At 45.8% G+C, this 26,010-nt stretch overlaps 1 protein-coding gene and 1 long non-coding RNA gene across 4 annotated transcripts in view; both read left to right on the top strand.

The window, feature by feature from the left end:
• Window positions 1–26,010, top strand: part of LOC135388513 (uncharacterized) — a 148,676-nt gene that overhangs the window by 18,133 nt on the left and 104,533 nt on the right. For all 3 annotated transcript variants that reach the window (XM_064618094.1, XM_064618096.1, XM_064618095.1), the window contains exons 3-6: window positions 24,254–24,341; window positions 24,561–24,703; window positions 24,937–25,072; window positions 25,138–25,316. In XM_064618094.1, coding sequence (XP_064474164.1) covers window positions 24,254–24,341; window positions 24,561–24,703; window positions 24,937–25,072; window positions 25,138–25,316 — 546 coding nt within the window. The remainder of the gene's footprint in view (window positions 1–24,253; window positions 24,342–24,560; window positions 24,704–24,936; window positions 25,073–25,137; window positions 25,317–26,010) is intronic.
• Window positions 11,665–18,344, top strand: LOC135387162 (uncharacterized). The gene is made up of 6 exons (XR_010420902.1): window positions 11,665–11,844; window positions 12,857–13,007; window positions 13,088–13,508; window positions 14,053–14,134; window positions 16,784–16,925; window positions 16,989–18,344. It is a non-coding gene; the product is annotated as an uncharacterized LOC135387162 (long non-coding RNA).

Consider the following 26,010-nt stretch of genomic DNA (forward strand, 5'->3'; position numbering starts at 1 on the left):
TAGCGACGGATGGCCATGTCGGGATCGGAGTCCGGCATGTCATTCGTCCCACAGTGCAACATCACGACACGAACACTTGCGGGCAGCTGGTCCACCTCTTCTTCGAAGTCTGCGATTCGGCCTCCACTCACGAACATTGTCGGGGCAGTACGGGATCTGGGGTCGAAGTGGAAACGAGATCATGAGCGACGCCACAGCGGTCGGTCTATGGATTGCTTTTGCCCACCTGAGGGTTCTTTAACTTGCGATGAAAGCTCATCACACGGCACCCCGTATTTAACGTCCCTCGCGGAAGACGGCGTGTCTAAGCAACTTGTACCCTGCCACCAAGTTGCTGGCGTCCTCGGCCGGGTTCGAACCCGCGATCTCGGGATCAGCAGGCGAACACGCTACCGACTGAGCCACCGAGGCCGGTGGAGATATTTAGTTTGTGAGTCACCAAGTACAGTTATAACAGGAGCATAAAAAGGATACTTCCTGATGGGCATCTTCGGTCCTCCTCTGTCGGTGGTCATCGTAGAAATAGATTAGAAGCTTAGGAGGGCGGTTGACCACGAGAATGAAATAAGCACGAAAAATCAGAAGACGGCAAAGTGCTTACAGGAAAACACAAAGGGGAGTTTATTAACACATATAGGGATAGGGGTCGACGTTTCGGCAGTCAGCGCTGCCTTCGACGGGACTGGGGTTTGGTGACAAGAACAAGCTTTATATATATAGCTTTTTATAACCTTATTTCATTCTCGTGGTCAACCGCCCTCCTAAGCTTCTAATCTATATATAATATATATATAGATATTCATTGAACGATGCGACAGCACCAGAGGACACGTGTTTCGCCGTGTTTGCGGCTCGTCGGCCCTGGGTAGCTGCGCATCGTTCGGGATTGGCAAACCAGGGGTCACTCAGCGAGCGATATACACCTGGGAGGGTGACCGAGCACTCCTCAATGCCACAGTGCAAGCCAGTGAATTATAAAGAGGGGGGGAAAGCCATTAAAAAAATAGGTAAATGATGCTAGACGTGTTTGAAATATATATATATAAACATATATATATATATATATATATATATGTTTATAAGTCCCAAACGTCGCCACACCAGCATTGGACAGCTGTTTCGGCCTTATTGGGCTTTCATCAGCAATGCGTAGGTGGGCGACGTTTGAGCGAGTGGCGTCGGAGGGTCACGTGGAACGTGATGTCCTCCCGTCAGGGTGAGAAACTCACCTCTGAAAGCCCAGTGCGAAGCCAGTAAAGTATTAAGTGAAAAAAAAATAGCATAGGCTCTTTGGCTGCACGTTGAACATATGTTTATAAGTCCCAAACGTCGCCACACCAGCATTCGACAGCTGTTTCGGCCTTATTGGGCCTTCATCAGCAATGCGTAGGTGGGCGACGTTTGAGTGAGTGGCGTCGGAAGGTCACGTGGAACGTGATGTCCTCCCGTCAGGGTGAGAAACTCACTGTATATATATATAAAGAAACTGTATATATATAAAGAAACTGTATATATATATATATATATATATACAGGGTGTCCACGCTAAGTGTGAACAGTTTTTTAAAAATATATATAACACTTTTTCCAAGATGAAATCAATTGCAATATAGCATATGCTGAAGAGCACTCCCTAGAAGGGCATTAGCAAAGTCCAAAGGCAATGTCTTGATTATTTTTTTAATTATAAAAGCTACAAAGTTGTCCCAATGAGAACAACTGTTCCTTTCGGTCACCTGCTATCGTAGCCGTTTTCAGAACAAAAATCCGTTCGATAGATCGCCCGCAAAAAATTCGTGAAGGAACGCCATTTTTTTCTTTACTTTGTTCATTGCGCTTCTTAGAAGACGCGTATTTCCTTCATCCCCAACGGGAGAGGGGGAAGGACCACAGTGCCGCCTCATGCGTCGAAGATGAGCTTTAACTTGCGGAAACAAAACAAAAACAAATGTATCGGGTGACTCTATCGGAACTGGCCTTATCTTGGGTTGCATTTTCTGTTTCCTTTTAATCTTTTTCCAGGACGCGAAGGCGATAGTGTGCTCTTTCTCCCTCTCACATTGGGGGTGAAAGAAAGACGCGCCTTCTAAGAAGCGCAATGAACAAAAAGAAAAAGTGGCGTTCCTCCACAAATTTTTTGCGGGCGATCTATCGAACGGATTTTTGTTCTGAAAACGGCTACGATATCAGGTGACCGAAAGGAACAGATATTCTCATTGGGACAACTTTGTAGCTTTTATAATTAAAAAGTTAATTAATGAAAGTTAATTAAGACATTGCCTTTGGACTTTGCTAATGCCCTGCTAGGGAGTGCCCTTTAGCATATGCTATATTGCAATGATTTCATCTTGGAAAAAGTGTTATATATATTTTTAAAAAATCTGTTCACACTTAGCGTGGACACCCTGTATATATATATATATATATAGCTCTGGGTAGCTGCGCATCGTTCTGGATTGGCAAACCAGGGGTCGCTCAGCGAGCGATATACACCTTGGATGATGACTGAGCACTCCTTAATGTCACAGTGCAAGCCAGTGAATTATAATGCAGGAAAAAAAGCCATTAAAGAAACAAGTAAATGATACTAGACTTGTTTGCAATTCAAACTTACAGATTAAGATGGCTTCTATGGCTGCACGCAGAGAAACAGATACTCATGGAACGATGCGACAGCACCAGAGGACACGTGTTTCGCCGTGTTTGCGGTTCGTCAGCTCTGGGTAGCTGCGCATCGTTCGGGATTGGCAAACCAGGGGTCGCTCAGCGAGCGATATACACCTGGGAGGGTGACTGAGCACTCCTCAATGCCACAGTGCAAGCCACTGAATTATAATGCAGGAAAAAAAGCCATTAAAGAAACAAGTAAATGACACTAAACGTGTTTGAAATTCAAAATTACAGATACTCATGGAACGATGCGACAGCACCAGAGGACACGTGTTTCGCCGTGTTTGCGGCTCGCCAGCTCTGGGTAGCTGCGCATCGTTCTGGATTGGCAAACCAGGGGTCCCTCAGCGAGCGATATACACCTGGGATGATGACTGAGCACTCCTTAATGTCACAGTGCAAGCCAGTGAATTATAATGCAGGAAAAAAGCCATTAAAGAAACAAGTAAATGACACTAGACGTGTTTGAAATTCAAAATTACAGATTGAGATGGCTTCTATGACTGCTCGCAGAGAAACAGATACTCATGGAACGATGCGACGTGTCGTCTGGTGCTGTCGCATCGTTCTATATATATATATATACATATATAAGGAAAAAAATAGCCAGAGCTCTTTGGCTGCACGTATAGCGTATGTTTGTAACTCAAACGTCGCCATATATATGTTTACAATTTGATCGTGCACTCCCAGCCAAGGACAGCTGTTTCGCTCTACTTGGAGCTCGTCGGCCTGGCGTAGGGAAGTGACACGATCTTGGGTCGGCACAACAATGCGTCTCGGCGAGACGTCAATGTCCCACGGTGACGACACCACCTGTGGAGGCCGCAGTGCAAGCCAGCAAGTACATATAAAAAGTAAAAAAATAGCCGAAGCTCTGTAGCTGCACGTTGAGCATATGTTTACAATTTGATCGTGCACTCCCGGCCAAGGACAGCTGTTTCGCTCTACTTGGAGCTCGTCAGCCTGGCGTAGGGAAGTGACACGATCTTTGGTCGGCACAACAATGCGTCTCGGCGAGACGTCAATGTCCCACGGTGACGACGCCACCTGTGGAGGCCGCAGTGCAAGCCAGCAAGTACATATAAAAAGTAAAAAAATAGCCGAAGCTCTGTAGCTGCACGTTGAGCATATGTTTACAAGTTGATCGTGCACTCCCAGCCAAGGACAGCTGTTTCGCTCTACTTGGAGCTCGTCAGCCTGGCGTAGGGAAGTGACACGATCTTGGGTCGGCACAACAATGCGTCTCGGCGAGACGTCAATGTCCCACGGTGACGACGCCACCTGTGGAGGCCGCAGTGCAAGCCAGCAAGTACATATAAAAAGTAAAAAAAGAATAGCCGAAGCTCTGTAGCTGCACGTTGAGCATATGTTTACAATTTGATCGTGCACTCCCAGCCATGGACAGCTGTTTCGCTCTACTTGGAGCTCGTCGGCCTGGCGTAGGGAAGTGACACGATCTTGGGTCGGCACAACAATGCGTCTCGGCGAGACGTCAATGTCCCACGGTGACGACGCCACCTGTGGAGGCCGCAGTGCAAGCCAGCAAGTACATATAAAAAGTAAAAAAAAAAATAGCCGAAGCTCTGTAGCTGCACGTTGAGCATATGTTTACAATTTGATCGTGCACTCCCAGCCAAGGACAGCTGTTTCGCTCTACTTGGAGCTCGTCGGCCTGTCGTAGGGAAGTGACACGATCTTGGGTCGGCACAACAATGCGTCTCGGCGAGACGTCAATGTCCCTCGGTGACGACGCCACCTGTGGAGGCCGCAGTGCAAGCCAGCAAGTACATATAAAAAGTAAAAAAAAAAATAGCCGAAGCTCTGTAGCTGCACGTTGAGCATATGTTTACAAGTTGATCGTGCACTCCCAGCCATGGACAGCTGTTTCGCTCTACTTGGAGCTCGTCGGCCTGGCGTAGGGAAGTGACACGATCTTGGGTCGGCACAACAATGCGTCTCGGCGAGACGTCAATGTCCCACGGTGACGACGCCACCTGTGGAGGCCGCAGTGCAAGCCAGCAAGTACATATAAAAAGTAAAAAAAAAGCCGAAGCTCTGTAGCTGCACGTTGAGCATATGTTTACAATTTGATCGTGCACTCCCAGCCAAGGACAGCTGTTTCGCTCTACTTGGAGCTCGTCGGCCTGTCGTAGGGAAGTGACACGATCTTGGGTCGGCACAACAATGCGTCTCGGCGAGACGTCAATGTCCCACGGTGACGACGCCACCTGTGGAGGCCGCAGTGCAAGCCAGCAAGTACATATAAAAAGTAAAAAAAAACAGCCGAAGCTCTGTAGCTGCACGTTGAGCATATGTTTACAATTTGATCGTGCACTCCCAGCCATGGACAGCTGTTTCGCTCTACTTGGAGCTCGTCGGCCTGGCGTAGGGAAGTGACACGATCTTGGGTCGGCACAACAATGCGTCTCGGCGAGACGTCAATGTCCCACGGTGACGACGCCACCTGTGGAGGCCGCAGTGCAAGCCAGCAAGTACATATAAAAAGTAAAAAAATAGCCGAAGCTCTGTAGCTGCACGTTGAGCATATGTTTACAATTTGATCGTGCACTCCCAGCCAAGGACAGCTGTTTCGCTCTACTTGGAGCTCGTCAGCCTGGCGTAGGGAAGTGACACGATCTTGGGTCGGCACAACAATGCGTCTCGGCGAGACGTCAATGTCCCACGGTGACGACGCCACCTGTGGAGGCCGCAGTGCAAGCCAGCAAGTACATATAAAAAGTAAAAAAAAAAATAGCCGAAGCTCTGTAGCTGCACGTTGAGCATATGTTTACAATTTGATCGTGCACTCCCAGCCAAGGACAGCTGTTTCGCTCTACTTGGAGCTCGTCAGCCTGGCGTAGGGAAGTGACACGATCTTGGGTCGGCACAACAATGCGTCTCGGCGAGACGTCAATGTCCCACGGTGACGACGCCACCTGTGGAGGCCGCAGTGCAAGCCAGCAAGTACATATAAAAAGTAAAAAAATAGCCGAAGCTCTGTAGCTGCACGTTGAGCATATGTTTACAAGTTGATCGTGCACTCCCAGCCAAGGACAGCTGTTTCGCTCTACTTGGAGCTCGTCAGCCTGGCGTAGGGAAGTGACACGATCTTGGGTCGGCACAACAATGCGTCTCGGCGAGACGTCAATGTCCCACGGTGACGACGCCACCTGTGGAGGCCGCAGTGCAAGCCAGCAAGTACATATAAAAAGTAGAAAAAGAATAGCCGAAGCTCTGTAGCTGCACGTTGAGCATATGTTTACAATTTGATCGTGCACTCCCAGCCATGGACAGCTGTTTCGCTCTACTTGGAGCTCGTCGGCCTGGCGTAGGGAAGTGACACGATCTTGGGTCGGCACAACAATGCGTCTCGGCGAGACGTCAATGTCCCACGGTGACGACGCCACCTGTGGAGGCCGCAGTGCAAGCCAGCAAGTACATATAAAAAGTAAAAAAAAAAATAGCCGAAGCTCTGTAGCTGCACGTTGAGCATATGTTTACAATTTGATCGTGCACTCCCAGCCAAGGACAGCTGTTTCGCTCTACTTGGAGCTCGTCGGCCTGTCGTAGGGAAGTGACACGATCTTGGGTCGGCACAACAATGCGTCTCGGCGAGACGTCAATGTCCCTCGGTGACGACGCCACCTGTGGAGGCCGCAGTGCAAGCCAGCAAGTACATATAAAAAGTAAAAAAAAAAATAGCCGAAGCTCTGTAGCTGCACGTTGAGCATATGTTTACAATTTGATCGTGCACTCCCAGCCAAGGACAGCTGTTTCGCTCTACTTGGAGCTCGTCAGCCTGGCGTAGGGAAGTGACACGATCTTTGGTCGGCACAACAATGCGTCTCGGCGAGACGTCAATGTCCCACGGTGACGACGCCACCTGTGGAGGCCGCAGTGCAAGCCAGCAAGTACATATAAAAAGTAAAAAAATAGCCGAAGCTCTGTAGCTGCACGTTGAGCATATGTTTACAAGTTGATCGTGCACTCCCAGCCAAGGACAGCTGTTTCGCTCTACTTGGAGCTCGTCAGCCTGGCGTAGGGAAGTGACACGATCTTGGGTCGGCACAACAATGCGTCTCGGCGAGACGTCAATGTCCCACGGTGACGACGCCACCTGTGGAGGCCGCAGTGCAAGCCAGCAAGTACATATAAAAAGTAAAAAAAATAGCCGAAGCTCTGTAGCTGCACGTTGAGCATATGTTTACAATTTGATCGTGCACTCCCAGCCATGGACAGCTGTTTCGCTCTACTTGGAGCTCGTCGGCCTGGCGTAGGGAAGTGACACGATCTTGGGTCGGCACAACAATGCGTCTCAGCGAGACGTCAATGTCCCACGGTGACGACGCCACCTGTGGAGGCCGCAGTGCAAGCCAGCAAGTACATATAAAAAGTAAAAAAAAAAAGCCGAAGCTCTGTAGCTGCACGTTGAGCATATGTTTACAATTTGATCGTGCACTCCCAGCCAAGGACAGCTGTTTCGCTCTACTTGGAGCTCGTGGGCCTGTCGTAGGGAAGTGACACGATCTTGGGTCGGCACAACAATGCGTCTCGGCGAGACGTCAATGTCCCACGGTGACGACGCCACCTGTGGAGGCCGCAGTGCAAGCCAGCAAGTACATATAAAAAGTAAAAAAAAACAGCCGAAGCTCTGTAGCTGCACGTTGAGCATATGTTTACAATTTGATCGTGCACTCCCAGCCATGGACAGCTGTCTCGCTCTACTTGGAGCTCGTCGGCCTGGCGTAGGGAAGTGACACGATCTTGGGTCGGCACAACAATGCGTCTCGGCGAGACGTCAATGTCCCACGGTGACGACGCCACTTGTGGAGGCCGCAGTGCAAGCCAGCAAGTACATATAAAAAGTAAAAAAATAGCCGAAGCTCTGTAGCTGCACGTTGAGCATATGTTTACAATTTGATCGTGCACTCCCAGCCAAGGACAGCTGTTTCGCTCTACTTGGAGCTCGTCAGCCTGGCGTAGGGAAGTGACACGATCTTGGGTCGGCACAACAATGCGTCTCGGCGAGACGTCAATGTCCCACGGTGACGACGCCACCTGTGGAGGCCGCAGTGCAAGCCAGCAAGTACATATAAAAAGTAAAAAAAAAAAATAGCCGAAGCTCTGTAGCTGCACGTTGAGCATATGTTTACAATTTGATCGTGCACTCCCAGCCAAGGACAGCTGTTTCGCTCTACTTGGAGCTCGTCAGCCTGGCGTAGGGAAGTGACACGATCTTGGGTCGGCACAACAATGCGTCTCGGCGAGACGTCAATGTCCCACGGTGACGACGCCACCTGTGGAGGCCGCAGTGCAAGCCAGCAAGTACATATAAAAAGTAAAAAAATAGCCGAAGCTCTGTAGCTGCACGTTGAGCATATGTTTACAAGTTGATCGTGCACTCCCAGCCAAGGACAGCTGTTTCGCTCTACTTGGAGCTCGTCAGCCTGGCGTAGGGAAGTGACACGATCTTGGGTCGGCACAACAATGCGTCTCGGCGAGACGTCAATGTCCCACGGTGACGACGCCACCTGTGGAGGCCGCAGTGCAAGCCAGCAAGTACATATAAAAAGTAAAAAAAGAATAGCCGAAGCTCTGTAGCTGCACGTTGAGCATATGTTTACAATTTGATCGTGCACTCCCAGCCATGGACAGCTGTTTCGCTCTACTTGGAGCTCGTCGGCCTGGCGTAGGGAAGTGACACGATCTTGGGTCGGCACAACAATGCGTCTCGGCGAGACGTCAATGTCCCACGGTGACGACGCCACCTGTGGAGGCCGCAGTGCAAGCCAGCAAGTACATATAAAAAGTAAAAAAAAAAAAATAGCCGAAGCTCTGTAGCTGCACGTTGAGCATATGTTTACAATTTGATCGTGCACTCCCAGCCAAGGACAGCTGTTTCGCTCTACTTGGAGCTCGTCGGCCTGTCGTAGGGAAGTGACACGATCTTGGGTCGGCACAACAATGCGTCTCGGCGAGACGTCAATGTCCCTCGGTGACGACGCCACCTGTGGAGGCCGCAGTGCAAGCCAGCAAGTACATATAAAAAGTAAAAAAAAAATAGCCGAAGCTCTGTAGCTGCACGTTGAGCATATGTTTACAATTTGATCGTGCACTCCCAGCCATGGACAGCTGTTTCGCTCTACTTGGAGCTCGTCGGCCTGGCGTAGGGAAGTGACACGATCTTGGGTCGGCACAACAATGCGTCCCGGCGAGACGTCAATGTCCCACGGTGACGACGCCACCTGTGGAGGCCGCAGTGCAAGCCAGCAAGTACATATAAAAAGTAAAAAAAAAATAGCCGAAGCTCTGTAGCTGCACGTTGAGCATATGTTTACAATTTGATCGTGCACTCCCAGCCAAGGACAGCTGTTTCGCTCTACTTGGAGCTCGTCGGCCTGTCGTAGGGAAGTGACACGATCTTGGGTCGGCACAACAATGCGTCTCGGCGAGACGTCAATGTCCCACGGTGACGACGCCACCTGTGGAGGCCGCAGTGCAAGCCAGCAAGTACATATAAAAAGTAAAAAAAATAGCCGAAGCTCTGTAGCTGCACGTTGAGCATATGTTTACAATTTGATCGTGCACTCCCAGCCAAGGACAGCTGTTTCGCTCTACTTGGAGCTCGTCGGCCTGGCGTAGGGAAGTGACACGATCTTGGGTCGGCACAACAATGCGTCTCGGCGAGACGCATTGTTGTGCCGACCCAAGATCGATTTTGACAGATGCGAGTTGCTCTATCTCCTGTCGCACTGTTAGACACATAAATATGGTGGTTGCTCCTGTGCAGTGTGTCTCCCTTCTTTTGGTTCGCGCCCCTGAAAGGTTCCACATTATTCGCACTTCGAAAATCGGACCTTCTAATTACGGTCACCGCGACGGAAACGTGCTGCTCCACTTGAGAATGCATAAGACATCGGCGTGCTGTCACGTCGGATACTCCCAAGACCGCCGCTGGATGCGCTGTCGCCATGGAGCTGTGCGCCCCTTTTACGTGTCGTTTTGGGAAGAGAACTGTCAAACTGTTTTGGGAAGAGAAATTTGGCCAAGTAAACGATGCAGCGGCGCAAATAATGCCCTACGGGTCTCATAAACATATTTCCGCCCTTTAACCCGCCGTTCAACTCCATGTTTCTGTCAGCGTTACTTGTCTTGGGATATGCCTCCTTTGTGGTCATCTGTGTGAATATGGCTGGTAAGTATGTAAGAGAGGATGGCGTGAAGTGTGAGTGGCGCCTTGTATTGCGCGTGAGCGACACTTTCTGTGTTGCTGACAGGGTCGTTACCCTTACAGTGTTGTAACGGTAGCATCTCTGGTGCCTTTTCATCAGTCGGTGCAATTTTGAACTCCTCGTCCTCGCAGTTAGATACTTAGCACTTGCAGTAGCAATGTCCTCATCTGGATAAGAAACTCATTTCAAATGTATTCTTACTAGAGGTGAGCGAATATTGAAATTTTCGAATACGAATCGAATATTGAAGATCCAGTTATAGGGCAAAGGCTTCTAATAGTAACAATTAAGCCCCGAAAACTAGCATGGTCACAGTTGTGCTCACAAAAATACCTCAGAACTCAAGTGCTAATAAGGAATATGTATTAATCTATTGGCTTAACATGAGGCATAGATGCCTGTTTGCACATATACAGTCAAATTATTTTGTCAATTAAACGATGTGCTGTTCTCATGAGGCAAGCTGAAAACCGTCAAAACAACCTGCACTTCAAAAACCTTTCATGGACAGTGAACACCTGTGTTGGCGTTGTAAGTGCTGGTGAAACAGACAGAATGGAAGTAAAGGGCTACGACATGTTCAGAATGTGGGATGGTTTACTGATGGCACAGCTCAGACGGAAAACCAGTGTAGCAAGGTCTCTCCTCTTGCACTGACAATGCCTTCCGCATTTGGCGTGTAGGCGAGGAACTGCACGGTTTCTCTGTGCTGTGACGCGCGTCATGCGTGAGTCCATCGTTCCTGAAGGTCATGTAGAGTTTGGAACAGCCTCATTCGTTAAAACCGCGATCTTGGACGATGTTGTATGACTGTGCTCATCACGCCTGATTGTTTCCGCGACGTTCGTGTTCACCGCTTCTTTCATTTCTCGGCGAAAGTCTGCGCGCAGGCCTCAAAGCCTTTGTCGCGACACGCACGAGTCGCGAGCGAAATCTCTCCATTCGTCTCGATTTGAGTCCATATGCGTCTTGCTATCATCTGTAATAACAGTTAGCTCAGTTTTCCAAATGAGTGCCGCTTTATTGATTCTATTACATATCACTGACTAGCACAAGCAGAAAGCGCAAAAAAAAAAAAAAAGAAGAAGAAGAAGAGGACGCGTTCCAAACGCGCGTTTTGGCTCTGCATTAACAAAGGGACGGTCTCGTACAGATCGAGCGATTCCGAAACTTAGCTGAAATTATATTCAAGAGTGCTACAGAAACACGGTCGTGAAGTTTCAACCAGAACAACGAAGTGGTTTTCGAGAAATTCGAAGAAATATGCCGTGATAGCAGACGACGGAAGTTGCAGCTGGATTCAACTCCCTCTCATGCAACGTCAAATGTGACGTGGTTATGGTATTTATGGTGGCAGGTCGCTCATTGGGCGACCGAAGCACAATGCACAAGACAGTCGGGTAGCTGTATGCGCTTTGCGCTTGGAAGTTGTCACGCGCGATGTCGTAATGTCTGACAGCGAATTTAGCGATAGTGACGGATCCCTGTCACTAAGCGGTGAAGATGAGCTCATCGGCGCCGACCGATTGAATTACGTGGACGTCGATGATCCTTTCGCTGCTGACCCTTTACCACAACAGCGTGGTCAGCCAGTGGAAGTAGTGGATGATTCGGAACCGACTGACTTCGGGTAAGACTTATGGATAATGCGCAGCGTTTTCCGTATATATATTCCGCCTGATTGTGACACCATTCTAAACCCTTATAAACATTGCAGGTGTGTGTGCGGCCACTGATCGCCGCAGGAGGCTGACGAGTATATATGCTGCATGACTGTAGGCAGGGTAGAAGCAGTTGCTGTTGACTCCGGTGTACGTTGCATCACCCAACATGTGCTGTTCCCTGATTTCTGCACACGTCGGGAACTGTTGATCGTCAACGGCGCTCCGTATCGGCGACACAGCCGTCAGCTACGGCCGCTGGATCCTAACGATAACAGGTGTGTTGTGATTCTGAACTTGCACTACTGTTTATAACAGAGATGTGCTGTAACTACTTTTTTAGTAGTTTAACTATAACTACTAACTCTACTGTGTCAATTTTAGTTTAATTATTAGCTTAACTGCATCACATGCAACTACTAGGGTGTAGTTAATTGTGTAACTACATTTGTGGTATTTGTGCGCATTGTTATATTCATAATCCCTGAGGCATAGAAATAGGAAGTGCATGGGTAGTTAGAAGACAGTGAGCTCCTTCCATACAATACTGATGTAGTGACATGCCATGCAATGATAGTCATGGCCACCAACCTGCCACAATGGGGGCGTAAGTGCTTTGAATGTACTCTGTGTGTAATCTGTAATGTAATCTGTGTGTCGATTGTTATGTACATGATTAACACAAGAAACATACCTTCTGCTCATGTGCCGTAGCATTTCTGTACTCAATCTTGACAACGAGTGTCTCCATTCTGTAGCTAACTAGTCCAGCGCAACCCATTTGACCAACACTCCTGTTACAACATGCTGGATACTGTCGTGACTGTCCGTCGAAACCCATTCTTGCCCCACGGGCTTTGCACACTTGTGACAGGCAAAGCATGCGCCTCTGTGCACCGGTGTTGAACATTGCAGTGCACATTATGCAGTTCTCTCACTGAATGACAATGCTGAATAAGCTTTTACTGGTTGTGTCAGATCCACTGTGTGTCTGATGTAGAAGACGACAAAATTCTCATAGTTGTCGGTAACAAGCACATGGTAGGCGAAGTGAAATAATGTGAAGTAGTAGTAGCCCACTGTAACCTGGCTACTGTAGTAAACTAGTAGTTATAACTACCATTTTTTCAAGTAGTTTCTAACTACTTTTTAAATACTGACAGTAGTTTAATTACAAGTAGTTAATTACAGTAGTTTAATTACAAGTAGTTAATTACTGCACATCCCTGGTTTATAGAATGTCACGTTAACAAATGCGGGATTTACATGCAACTGTATTTCTTTTGACAGGTGCATCAGATATGCAGCATATGCATGTTTTACAAACTGGATCTGGGGATATCTTGGTCCAAGGAATAGGCGCCAGATACCAGGATGTGTTGTCCGCACAATCCGGAGCCTGTTCCCATCAGTCACGTACACAGGCTACTTCCCCTGAAAGGTGATGTATTGTTTTTGTTTCACAGCTTTTTATTTGCATATAAAAACGTGTGCTTCATGGTACATTACACAAAATTACAGGGCTTGTGCACTTCGTCATAAGCATCACGACTTGAATGGTCTTCTGAACGTAGCTGCCACCCAGTGTCCTTGTCATTGAACCTGGAGCAAATGACAAACATAAGGACAAGCTGATCTACGTCAAAGTCTGCAAATATCCTTGGCCTTTGGCAAAAAGGCCCTTCTCAGGGCCACCCCACATGTCTGCATCAGAGACCATGCCTCTGCATAGAATAAGCCCTTATCGTCATTCATGATGATGATATTTATTAATTATATTAAATATTATTCATTAATTTACGTGCATTCCTGAAAGGCCTGACAAAGGCATTACGTTTCTTCAACTTTTCTCAATGCAGGACAGGAGCTGCTGGGTCAGCACACAGATGCCTCATCATCCAACTGTGTTTTCATCCTTGTTGGACACTGTGCAGCTGTATTGGTACATATTTCTTTTGAAAGGAGCATGCAAGGACTCGAGAACGAACATGTCAGGGTTAGAGAAAACAGGTTTATGAGTCCTGGGATAGACATTTGCACAAAACTAAGAGAGCAGCACATAATCTTGGAGTGCAAGAGAGCTATTAATCTCGTGGGTCAGAAAACCTGCTACCCTCGGCTGCCAATCCGCAATGCTATGTGCCAATACTTAGGCGAGTGCCTTCTTCCCTCATCTTCCTTTTTGCAATCCGATTTTGTGCCACCCATCCCGTGTCTTGGTTGGTTACTAGCTTTAGCAGATGACCCTCTATGACCAATGACATGTGCTCTGCGAGGAGTCATTAGGATCCACTGGGTGACGTCTCCACCACTGCACACTCGCTTGCATAGCAATTCTTCCAATAAATTAGCACTTCCCAAAGGAAATATTTTGTGTGACAGTTTCAGAGTGGTAGCTCATGTGACACAGTAAAATTTTGAAGTGCCTTCCATGCTCCTTTAAAGCTCTTAGCATTTTATCTACTACACATGCACTGTTTTTGCAGGTTAGCTATGCAACAAATACAACTGGCATGCATTGGCATGGCACTGTCATATGCAACTCAATGAACCTGCTGCAGGAATCAGGTATGAAGTTTCCAGACCTTACAGTATTTGGAAGCTTTTGCAGTCAAGGACTGCACAAAGGATGGCACAAAGGATTGCTCCTCCTAGAATGGGGTGGGCATGCAAGTAGATTGTGCTGCTGTAGCATTTTGCAATGTCGCAAAGGTTTACCACTCATCATGATGCTGAGTGGTATACCTAAGATTGCTGTCGGTATCCTGTTGCTGGCCATGGTAGATCTCTGATTTACGGCAAGTTCTTTGCTGGAATGAGAAGAAGAAAATGCAAATTGTTTGCCAGATGTTGCTGCAAAGTAAGCATATGTGAGGCAAGATGAAACTACAGTCAAGGTTCCACATATGTACTTGGCACGTAGACAGCTGCAATGCAATATGTATGCGTGAGACACATTTGATTGCAGTAAAGCTCAAACCATTTCGTTCATAAATTGCAGGTTATATTACTTACAAGCATCCAGAGAGGTGCAGCTTGCTGTGGTTTGAGTAGTTGATGTAAATTATACGTAATGAAATACCAGTCTTCTATTAAATGCAGTCACACATATTCCTGAGTGAAAAATACAGGAGAGAGAGAGGGGGAGCTGTCAAAGTATAAGAAATTTGTGGCTTCGCTTCACGGGACAACTGTGACGGGAAGTGGAAGTGATAAAATACCTGCATGGCTGTGTACCACATATAGACGCACTGGTGCTGGGGCCAAAATAGAGCTATGTAGGTTTCGGAGTGGCCTGACAATGGATGGATATGGTGGGATTTCCCTTTGGGATGGGCGGTAGCTTGCACCACCTAGCCTGGAGTAACACATTACTGAGACTAAAATTACTTCAGATGATCAGAACTATTCACACTGCCTGTGCTGGCATTGGACACACCATCTGCTAATCGGCCTCCAGAGGGCACATTTTAGGACAGTGAGATCTCTGCTGCCACTTTATAAGGACAGTGAAGATCCCATTAATCCATGCACAGTAATGAAAATGAGATCTGCAAATCTAAATCTGTATGAAAGGGTTTCATGACGCATTGCTGGCCTCTGTTGTAGAAATTTGGGTGGCCCTGAGAAGGGCCACTGAGAAGGGCCGTTTTTAGTTGTTTCTTCTACCAGTCTTCTTTCACATGTGGTGGCAAACTTTTCATGAAGACTGGGGCAGACTTCAGGGTTGCCTTCCTTTGTCCTTTGCACATCAAATGTTGAACCTATAAATTTACAAAAAAAAGTAATTTTGTTGTCATATCTTGGCAGACAATGCTGTAAACTTACAACACATCGAGCAGTTGGGCTAGTTGGTGCGAATGCATTATGAAGTGAACACGATGCAAAAGACAAAGGGACGGGGGAACAGACAGGGCGACTTTACTGACACAAAAAGTAGGCCAAAAAGAAAGGAAAACATAAACAGCGTCACAGATCTCACAGGCTCAAGGGCAGGAGTAATCAAAACTAATTTCCGTAAATCTTATACAAGAAACAAAATGTGAAAAGCTATGAAGGTTCACCCGTGCAACCTTGAAGAAATTGTATTTCCCACTCAGATAACGTAATCGAGGATTGCCCTGGATGCGTCATGTCAGCATTGGGTTTGCTCCTCATTCATCGAACAACATAGACGGTTAGTTGATGCTGGATACCCTGACCACCTTATTGTGGGAATTGTAGAGGGGCTCTTGCCATATATCCTTGCAAATGAAAAAAGAAACGAAGGTAGACCCTTGGGGAGACCAGCTGTGCTGCCATATGTTCACTGTGTAACGCACAATATTAAAAAGGTTGTTAACAGATATTTTGTCCCCAGAGTCTTTTCAGCCCCAAATAAACTAGGTGGCCTATAGGAAGAAAAATGATTGGGCTAGTGCGTGTGAAATACAATTCATACAAAGTCGGCATGGGTGAACCTTCATATCTTTTTACATCTTTTTCATGTATAAGATTTTTTTTTTGTTACTCGTGCCTTTGGACCTGTGAGATCTGTGGTGCTGTTCGTGATTTACTGTCTTTTTGGCCTACATTTTCTGTCAATGAAGTTCGAAGGGACGCTCGTCCTGTCTGTTCCTCTGTACTTTTGTCTTTTGCGTCAGGTTTACTTCATTATGCTATAAACTTAGCTAATTACACAAATTCTGAGTTCACATATGAGTATCATTTGCATCATAAATACCTGGCTCGGTGTTGCTTAATGGCATCAGCAAGAGAGGGCCTGTCACCGTACGTTGTTGAACGTGCTGGCTGAGCCTCTGAGAGCACTGACCTTTTGGCCAGTTCAAACGTCGGATAGCTCTGTATGCGGCTCATAACCGAGTTAGTCAGTGTCGATGTGTAGTCTGTGCAACACAAGAGGGTTTGTGGTTATGCTTCCTATGCATCAGTGTTCTTTGCAATAAGTACATGCTTTGAGCTTCTATATCTTACTGTGTGTGGCATTTTCCTTCAGTGGGACAGCAAGCCAAGTCTTCTTTATCTTGGAAGGTTTCAGTCGGTACTTCTTTGTGCCATTCTCTGTCAACTGCAAGCGGTCCGCATTTTCGTTGTAATGCAAGACAGCTAGTTGAGTTCTGATAAAAAAGGAATGCATATAGCTTGTCATTTAACCTTGTGGGCTTCTTTCTCTGTATCATCTAAGTGTTCAAGTATATCACCTTGCACGCATTCCAGCATCTGAGAAGCTGTTTAGTTTTGGCACAAAATGAAGAAGAACGCTGTGAAACGCTTCCAAGCCGAATGTCTGGTCTGTCGATGACAGCTTAGGAACATCCTTGAGCAGTGTAGGAGCCATCAAGATGTCATGTAACCGCATGTAGGTCTCACTGTCTGGAATTATCTGTCATGAAGGCTCACACCATTCTTGGTACATTTTCAGTTCCTTACCTTCCTTCAGCCACTCCCTTGGTGAGGACAGTGGACCGTGGTAGCAGGCAGGGTAAAGAGGGTCTTCATGTACATTGATGTCAACAATGTGGTTCATTACTGACACCCATTTTGCCAGGCAGAGATCCCCATCATCAGCGCTCGTTTTGGGGCACCAGTAGGCATGTCGGACAATACTTTCGATCCACAGCTGCACCACTTGGTGCTTTGCTGTGCGACGGAGAGCAAGAAGTTTCTTCTTGATGCCTGATATAAACAAAAATGTAACAACAAACTGCAAGCTTTATGTTCCCTCTGATTTCACCTTTGACAACATGCCAGACATCAAATCGATGCTTTATGTGGGGGCACAGATCTCGCATCATGGCTTTGATTCCCGTATGGCGATCTGTGACGAGTGTCTCGACCACCATATCATGCGCCTCGAGGAATGCCAGACACCTCTGTAGCCCATGCTTTTCCATTGCATTGCTGCTTGCCACCTCTGTTACCTAGTATAGTTAAAAGTAGTGAAAGGGAAACAATCTATCACCAAGTGCTCTATATAAATTGAATAACATTTGAGATAAAACTTTGCCAAAAATTTGCAATAAAAGAGCCCTTAAAGCTAGTGCACTCAATACGTTTCACATAAATGCCCAAAGGTGTAACCAGTTTTTACCTTGACTAACTCAAAGTGCACAATGCGATTGGCACTGGTTTCTAGCAGTGTGTATGTGCCGTAGAGAGCTGTGTGACCTGGAGAGTCACATCTCCCATCACCGGCAAGTGTCATTGGGGTTGGGCGCAGCTTTTCCAATAACTCTTTCTGCTTCATCTCGTACACCTGCAATGACAGTGTTGAACAGCTTATTGATTTATGCACAACATAAATCCTCATAACCAGGCTTTTGTTCTGCATAGTTCATCGTACTCGTCAGTTGTTCAACATTTTGACCAGGGTTGACAAATATAGCGTTTAATGAGGGCTCGTTGTACATACTCCTTACGATAAAGCATGAGGGTTTCATACGTGTGGCAATATTTGTATTATATGAATGCTACTTGATGTCATTTGTCAGTCACCCTGTCAGCGTATCCTAAAAATGAGAAGTACTCACGTCATTCACTGCAGGAAACAAGTAGCACTGCTGTGCCTTGTAGTACTGGGACCTTGAAAGTGCTGGGACTCCCAGTACCTGAAGCATACGGAGGGCTTTGGCAATGTTTGTCCCAGAAAAGAGGATTCCGCAGCACAACAAGACATTTCCAAGTGGCCTGTTTCCCACCCATGGCTGGCTCTGCCACAGTCTTTCTTTTTGGCAGCTGCAGGTCATTGTTGCTCTGACGCATGTGCCCTTGAGGGTGAGGTTTGCTGTGATGACATCACTTCTCTGGCATTGCGGACAGAATGACAGCAGCTGTCGTAAGCAAGACTCTGCTACAATGAACATCCGTTCTGTAGCAGACCTAGAAAGTACAATCATGATATTTAAAAAAATATTTACTTAGAACACAGTACACCATATTAATTGCCATTGATGAGATAACATGCAATGCACATAACACAAAATGAAATGCACAGCAGACCTAGTGCACTTTCAGCATGAAGTGATTAAACACGATGTGCAAAGGATGTACAGTGTCAGTAATGGTTTACAAAACTAAGGCTTTATGCAGTGTGGAACAGCATTTTGTTGCAACAGAAATAATTATTGTACAACATTATTCAAATACTGGGAAAACATTGATAATTGAAAACACTTGCTAAATTTTCTCATGCATGTTATAGAATAAGCTGTTCAGGACAAGAAAGCAGTACACATGAAAATTTAAGCGCAGACATATTAGTCATGCTTACGTCTTACGAACTTGGGAAGAATGCTGTGACTTAGGTTGCTCCTGGTACTCAAACCTAAAAGAGCACAAGCAATTCAAAAATAGGTATAAAATCACAAATTTTAGTCACATAAGCTTACTCGTCAGAGTCTGTGCTTCCCGAAGCATTGGACAGCTCAAAAGTTGTGTCATGTGGATCAGGTGGGCTGCAGAGTAGGACAATAACATTTCAAGAAAACTCTATTCCACGAGCAAAGCAACAAGGTTGTGCACAAATTGCTTTCATCAGGTCATGATGTGTGTTCTGTTTTGTTACGAGTGATTTGAATATAACGCAATCAATGTGTGTAGTTTTCTTGGTTTTTCCAGTTGACGTACATGCTGTACCATAAAAAGGCTTGCATTCAACTACTTACAAGGTTGTGCACAGATTGCTTTCATCAGGCCATGATGTGTGTTCTGTTTTGTTACGAGTGATTTGAATATAACGCAATCAATGTGTGTAGTTTTCTTGGTTTTTCCAGTTGACGTACATGCTGTACCATAAAAAGGCTTGCATTCAACTACTTACAAGGTTGTGCACAAATTGCTTTCATCAGGTCATGATGTGTGTTCTGTTTTGTTACGAGTGATTTGAATATAACGCAATCAATGTGTGTAGTTTTCTTGGTTTTTCCAGTTGACGTACATGCTGTACCATAAAAAGGCTTGCATTCAACTACTTACAAGGTTGTGCACAAATTGCTTTCATCAGGTCATGATGTGTGTTCTGTTTTGTTACGAGTGATTTGAATATAACGCAATCAATGTGTGTAGTTTTCTTGGTTTTTCCAGTTGACGTACATGCTGTACCATAAAAAGGCTTGCATTCAACTACTTACAAGGTTGTGCACAAATTGCTTTCATCAGGCCATGATGTGTGTTCTGTTTTGTTACGAGTGATTTGAATATAACGCAATCAATGTGTGTAGTTTTCTTGGTTTTTCCAGTTGACGTACATGCTGTACCATAAAAAGGCTTGCCTTCAACTACTTACAAGGTTGTGCACAAATTGCTTTCATCAGGCCATGATGTGTGTTCTGTTTCGTTACGAGTGATTTGAATATAACGCAATCAATGTGTGTAGTTTTCTTGGTTTTTCCAGTTGACGTACATGCTGTACCATAAAAAGGCTTGCATTCAACTACTTACAAGGTTGTGCACAAATTGCTTTCATCAGGCCATGATGTGTGTTCTGTTTTGTTACGAGTGATTTGAATATAACGCAATCAATGTGTGTAGTTTTCTTGGTTTTTCCAGTTGACGTACATGCTGTACCATAAAAAGGCTTGCATTCAACTACTTACAAGGTTGTGCACAAATTGCTTTCATCAGGCCATGATGTGTGTTCTGTTTCGTTACGAGTGATTTGAATATAACGCAATCAATGTGTGTAGTTTTCTTGGTTTTTCCAGTTGACGTACATGCTGTACCATAAAAAGGCTTGCATTCAACTACTTACAAGGTTGTGCACAAATTGCTTTCATCAGGCCATGATGTGTGTTCTGTTTTGTTACGAGTGATTTGAATATAACGCAATCAATGTGTGTAGTTTTCTTGGTTTTTCCAGTTGACGTACATGCTGTACCATAAAAAGGCTTGCATTCAACTACTTACCATTCAGACTCAGCAGTCGTGTCAAGCTCCCTTGGTATTGGCGTGGAGGACCGAATCGATGGCAGGCTGTTGTTAACAGTTGAAGCTGCAACCTCTGGGTTGGACGTCTGTGGTGGTGGCATCTCGAGGTAGCTGCCCATCCCGCTGTCACCACACTCATCCATGTAACTGAAATGGCTGCTGGATGATGCGTATGCGGCTGTAGTGGAGGGATGCACCGAAACGATTGTTTGTGCAGACGCACTAGAGTGATGCATATGGGTCTGTGTTCCTGAAAGCCATGTGCTGTTTTTAACATCCGCAAACAGAAATCAGTTCAAATGAACAGTACACAGTATTTGAAGTACTTAGATTGCATACCAAGTGTGCAAGATGGAACAGCGGTTTGTGTTTCCTTGTTCGCAGTTCTGGCCCCTTTATTTGGTTTATACGGCACAAGTGTGTACATGAAGCCGTACTGGCTGACAGTTCGGTATGGTGACTGGGGCTCCAAATGCAAACCATCTAGCACAAGCACGTCCACTGTAAAGTAGGTGGAAATATATAGTTACGTGACAGGCAAGCCTCAGCAATGAGCATCATGTTGTCCATTGCTCAGATTCTCCTGTCATGGAGTTTCTCCACCAGCTAGCGTACATCTATAGCATATATTAGGAAATCTAGAGTTATGAGCAACCTAGAGCAATATACACAACTGATCTATTCATGTTCTGTTCTGTCAATTTCTGTGTTTTCCATCGCATTTCTTAACTGATGTCCATTAGTATGTCCCTCATTGTCAATATTTGATAAGTAATATGCATTTGTAGCACTGCTTTATAAATGTTTACTGTGTATCAATAAAGTAGTTTATTTTGTTATTGTAACTACCATAATTATTTGTATTAAGGAAATGATATATTTATACAGGAATATTATTCTATGTTCATGCCAATAGCAGAAGAAAGTAAACAACCTACGTTTTTTTTTCTTCACCTGCCATTATTCAGTTCAAGCAAGCTGTAACTGAGTTGCTACATACCTGTTGATGACACTACATCATGAAATGCTGGTCCTGGCAGAGAAAGGAAGTCACCCCTGCTCTCACAGCTCCATCCCTTTGAAGTGTCACCTTCTAAAGGGTAAAAAGACAATAAACAAATAAGTGAAAATAAGTGAACCAGCTGCTTTGCCATTTGGCACATAAATACTCCGTCGGCCGTTCTATATGTGGGCATATATATGCAATGAGGTATGTTCATTAATAAAAATGCAATATTAGATTCACAAGTTCTAGTCTGGTGATCCAAAATGTATATGAACTGTAGCAACCCATAACGTTTAGCATTGTAGCGATGATGTGAAATGCGAATGTTATGCAACATGGTCACTGATGTGTACTTGTCATATGTGCGTATATGCCAGCGAGTTTTTGTACGTTGGAAAGTGGTTCACTTCCGCGACACTTCCGAAACATAAGCAAATCAACGTTTCTTTGAAGTGGATGACATCGCAGTCGCATCTGCGTAAATTATTATGTCTTTTTTTTTTACCAGTCACAGTTCTCTTTGAAAAACAATACACACTGCCAAGCTTGGATTTGATTATACTTCCTTTATCGTACCGTGTTCGCAGAGCTCTTCCGACGTACTAAAATTTACAACGATAAGAAACGTGTGCTCGGTACTCACGATATCTGCTGAATGCCGGCTGGGGTGACTCCTGGAAAGACGATACACAAAACAAGAATTGAACTTGCTAGATCACTTTCTGTTCACGCTTTACGCGCGTAATCGATTTTTCGCGGTAAATCTGCTTTATCAATAGCTCTTTATCATACCATATATATCTATATCAATCAAATGCACTTACGTCACAACTCTGTGCAACTTGGCCAACGTCGTTGTCATCCGTAGTAGTGGCTTCAAAAACCGAGGGGACGGCTCCTACCTTGAGCCGCTTCCTCTTCGGCGTCGTCCCACATCGCTCTTGAAGAACGTCCGGCCTGAAGACATACGCATCGTCCGCGAAATGTGCAGAACATACGCGTGTCAGAGCCAGGCCCGTGGTTGAAGGCGCTTGGCTCCCGATAGCTACTTCCCATTTGCGCTTCATCGTTTCGTCTTTCGGCAGAGCATGAAAACTCATGTTGCTATTCGCAACATATCTGTTGCTACACCCGGGCACACTGCAGTAGTTTCCACCACTCGGCATGTTTCTTTCGAAAGACGGTGAAACCACGACGAATGAAGACAGACGGAACGATAGGAGACAAGCTCATCAGCGCGAAATGATCTTATTTGGGTCAAGTCGTCCCCATAAGTATCCCTTTTCTCTCCAAACGGGGACACTACATGGGTTGACAATGTATGCCATTTCTTAGAAAGCGCGTTTTTCGCTGCGAAGTGAAAGAAAATGTGTGGGAGTTCCCACGGTCCCATGTCAGTTCAGAAACTATGTAGTCTGCTCTCGCAGTTCGCAAGTGTAAAAGCGCGCGCGAGCAGACGATCTCTGCATCCAATCACGTCTACTTTCCACCCTTTCCACCGCAACGAGATGTACCGGATATTGTTGTTGCCAGCTCAGATCCCGATATGCTATGGCGTTCTTATCAACTTAATTCGTTTATTTAATAACCGTGACGGTTCTGGTCCAGCAAATTTGCAGTGTTTCATTTTCAGCAACGGAGAATCGAATGGTACACTTTATAAAGGGGCCAAGGTGTACGAGACCGTCCCTTTAAGTGGCACGGTGAACAGCGGTGTTGCAGCTCAACGCCAACAAGATTTCGATATTTAACCAGAAATTCACCGAACTGTTGACGTCACACGAATGTTCAGAGTTCGTTGGCGATCCACTAGCCGCGATTGTGCTGACGATGCATGAAGCGTACCGCGGTTTCGCGTTTTGCTGGGGCGGACTTTAGTGGCGGCTGCACACAACTGTGTACTAGTTTCGGTTTCGGTTACAGAACGTATAGTGACGCATTCGCAGATGCGCGTACCTCGAAAGCTCCGCGCGTCGCTTTGCATCTGTTCTACTATTCATGTTCGTCGCCGCTACCGCAGCGTACAAATTTCAGCGCGCAGCTCCCCAGTGGCGTAGCCAGACCTCCAAGGTAGGGGGGGCTCGATACGAAAACTCGCCCTACTCCCCCCCCCCCCCCCCGCCGCTGATCCTGGGCGCGACAACATACACATACTCGTGCACAGCGCAAAATACGGTTAAAAAAACAGAACGAAAATAATTGATTTGGACGTGCACAATACGATTACATGTATAGGCTGTCATGTCCAATGAGGTGGTGTCACGAGATTGGAAGGATTGTGAAAAGCTCATTTGAGCTCTTTGAAGCTCAAAAGCTCTTTGAAAGCTCTTTGAAAACCATTCAAGAGTGCTGCTTAGACGCCATGAACTGTAAGAACTTTCGCGATCGTCACACCGTCACCCCCCCCCCCATATATATATATATATATATATATATATATATATATATATATATATCTCCTCGGATTTGCACGATTTCTGTGGGTCGGGCCGTGGTAGGTAGGGGGGGCTCGAGCCCCCCTAGACCCCCGTGGCTAAGCCACTGCAGCTCCCAACAGCATTGTAGTGAGCTCCTGACGATGTCCGAAAAAAATTCGAATATCCGATGTTGTAGGAATATTCAAAACTTTCGAATACCACATTTTTGAATACCAATAGGATATCGCAAATATTCGATTGGTATTCGTATTCGAAATTTCGAATGCATATTCGCAAACGGCTAATTATTACAGAATGTCCAATTCTTTCAATCCACAGGTTGTGAGTGGGCGACTTTCGAACAGAGACGCAAAGTATGTGAGCAAACTTTTTCAGGAGGGAATGCACCTGTGAAAGTGACGTGTAGGTAAGGTCGTTCTGCGAATGTTGTCTTTTAGCTTCCAACGTTTCAGTTGGGCTGCGTCCTTCGAGCCTCTAACTGTACAGGGCATATTGTATGGCTCACATCTGTTTACGTTTTATCACGAAAAAAATCTTCTTCCTCTCGCTGTCTTTCCGAACAATGTTGTGTTTGAAACGCATGTCGTACCAATATGTAACAATGTCTATTCATTTTGCCTGTAAGCGATGGTCAAGAATACGTCGCCTGCGTGAATACAGCCATGCGTCAATCCAGGTGTATCACGAACAGCAGCGTCAGGGAAAGCGAGTATGAACGCATTATGGGCAATATGCGACGCAGAAATCTCACTTGCGCCTTCTCTCAAGGTAAGTCATTCTTTCTACTAGGTATCTTTAGTGTTCCAATGAACGCAGTAGAAACTCGCACCACACATGATAACAAGTTGGGAGTTCGTTGCACTAAAAGCAAGCGAAGTTTAGCATGGAAGTGGATAGATAATAAATGGCTAGATACATTAGCCGTGCCAAGGCGTGCGCAATGCTCACATGCGCGTTCTGTAGTTATCATATTCCGTAGTTAACATATATCTGTTCTTCAGCTCCAGAAATCATGCGACAGGATTTGGGGTGTCAGAAATCTGTCGCAGTGAAGAAGCTGTTCGCGTGTTCTGCAGTCTTTCGCAGTCGAATGATGTCACAAGTGTCTGCAGATTCTGGAAAAAACACTATTTGCAGGTAATCCATCCCTAACGAGTACCTTTGCAAGTACGGATTTTACATCATGCTGTTTTTGGTTCAAGACTCGTGAACAATTACAAAGAGTGCGTTCACTCTGGGCTGAAGCACACGAACTGCATCGGCGACAAGCATTTCTCTGATGATCTATTGTACTTCATGGGGAACGAAGTTGCATCCTACGCAACCATGTGTAGACTTGTAGGGGCTCAAGAAATGAGATTGCAGAAAGCCTTCTCTCGAGGTGGGTTTGGACGTTGGTTGGTTGATGTGAATAGCTAGACTAGAGGCGTGTGCGGGCAAGTGATTTGATACTCACTCTGCACCCGCAGGTATGCCAACCGCACCCGTAACTCGCGACGTGTGATGCCGGTATACCCGCACTGCCCGGGGACGCAGTGCGAGTATAACCCAATTTTACGCGGAACCTTCAGCGACAGTGAATTTCTACTCTCAAATAAGGAAACAGCGAAATAAATCAGAAAAGCGAACGATATCATTCTCAATAAGTGCTAGTTCTGAGCGTGTCATGTGGTGAAGTTCGGTTTTTAGAGGACGCGTGGGAAAATGACTGACACGGTGACAGATAGTGCAAGAAGTAACTTGAAACGTAGAAGTTCTGAGACAGGGATATGCGTTCTGCTCCACAAACGCGTGCTCTTTTGCTCAACGTTCGGTGAAAGGTTAAATGTAGATTATGTAGATTATGTGAAAAAAAGTTAGTTTGGGGGATTTTTTTCGATGAAACCTGGGAAATATGCCAAACATTTAAAGGAATTGTAAAGTGAATAGCGAACCTGTAGAAACATTATGCTTTTCTGAAATCTTGTAACTTGGACGCTTCAGATACGTAATAGCTCTGTTATAGATAGAACATTTTTCTGCACGGTTCCTGCAAGATGGCTGCGACAAACAAAGCTTGCAGACTCCCAGACGCG

This window comes from Ornithodoros turicata, chromosome 3, assembly GCF_037126465.1.
Source record: "Ornithodoros turicata isolate Travis chromosome 3, ASM3712646v1, whole genome shotgun sequence".
NCBI lineage: Eukaryota > Metazoa > Arthropoda > Arachnida > Ixodida > Argasidae > Ornithodoros > Ornithodoros turicata.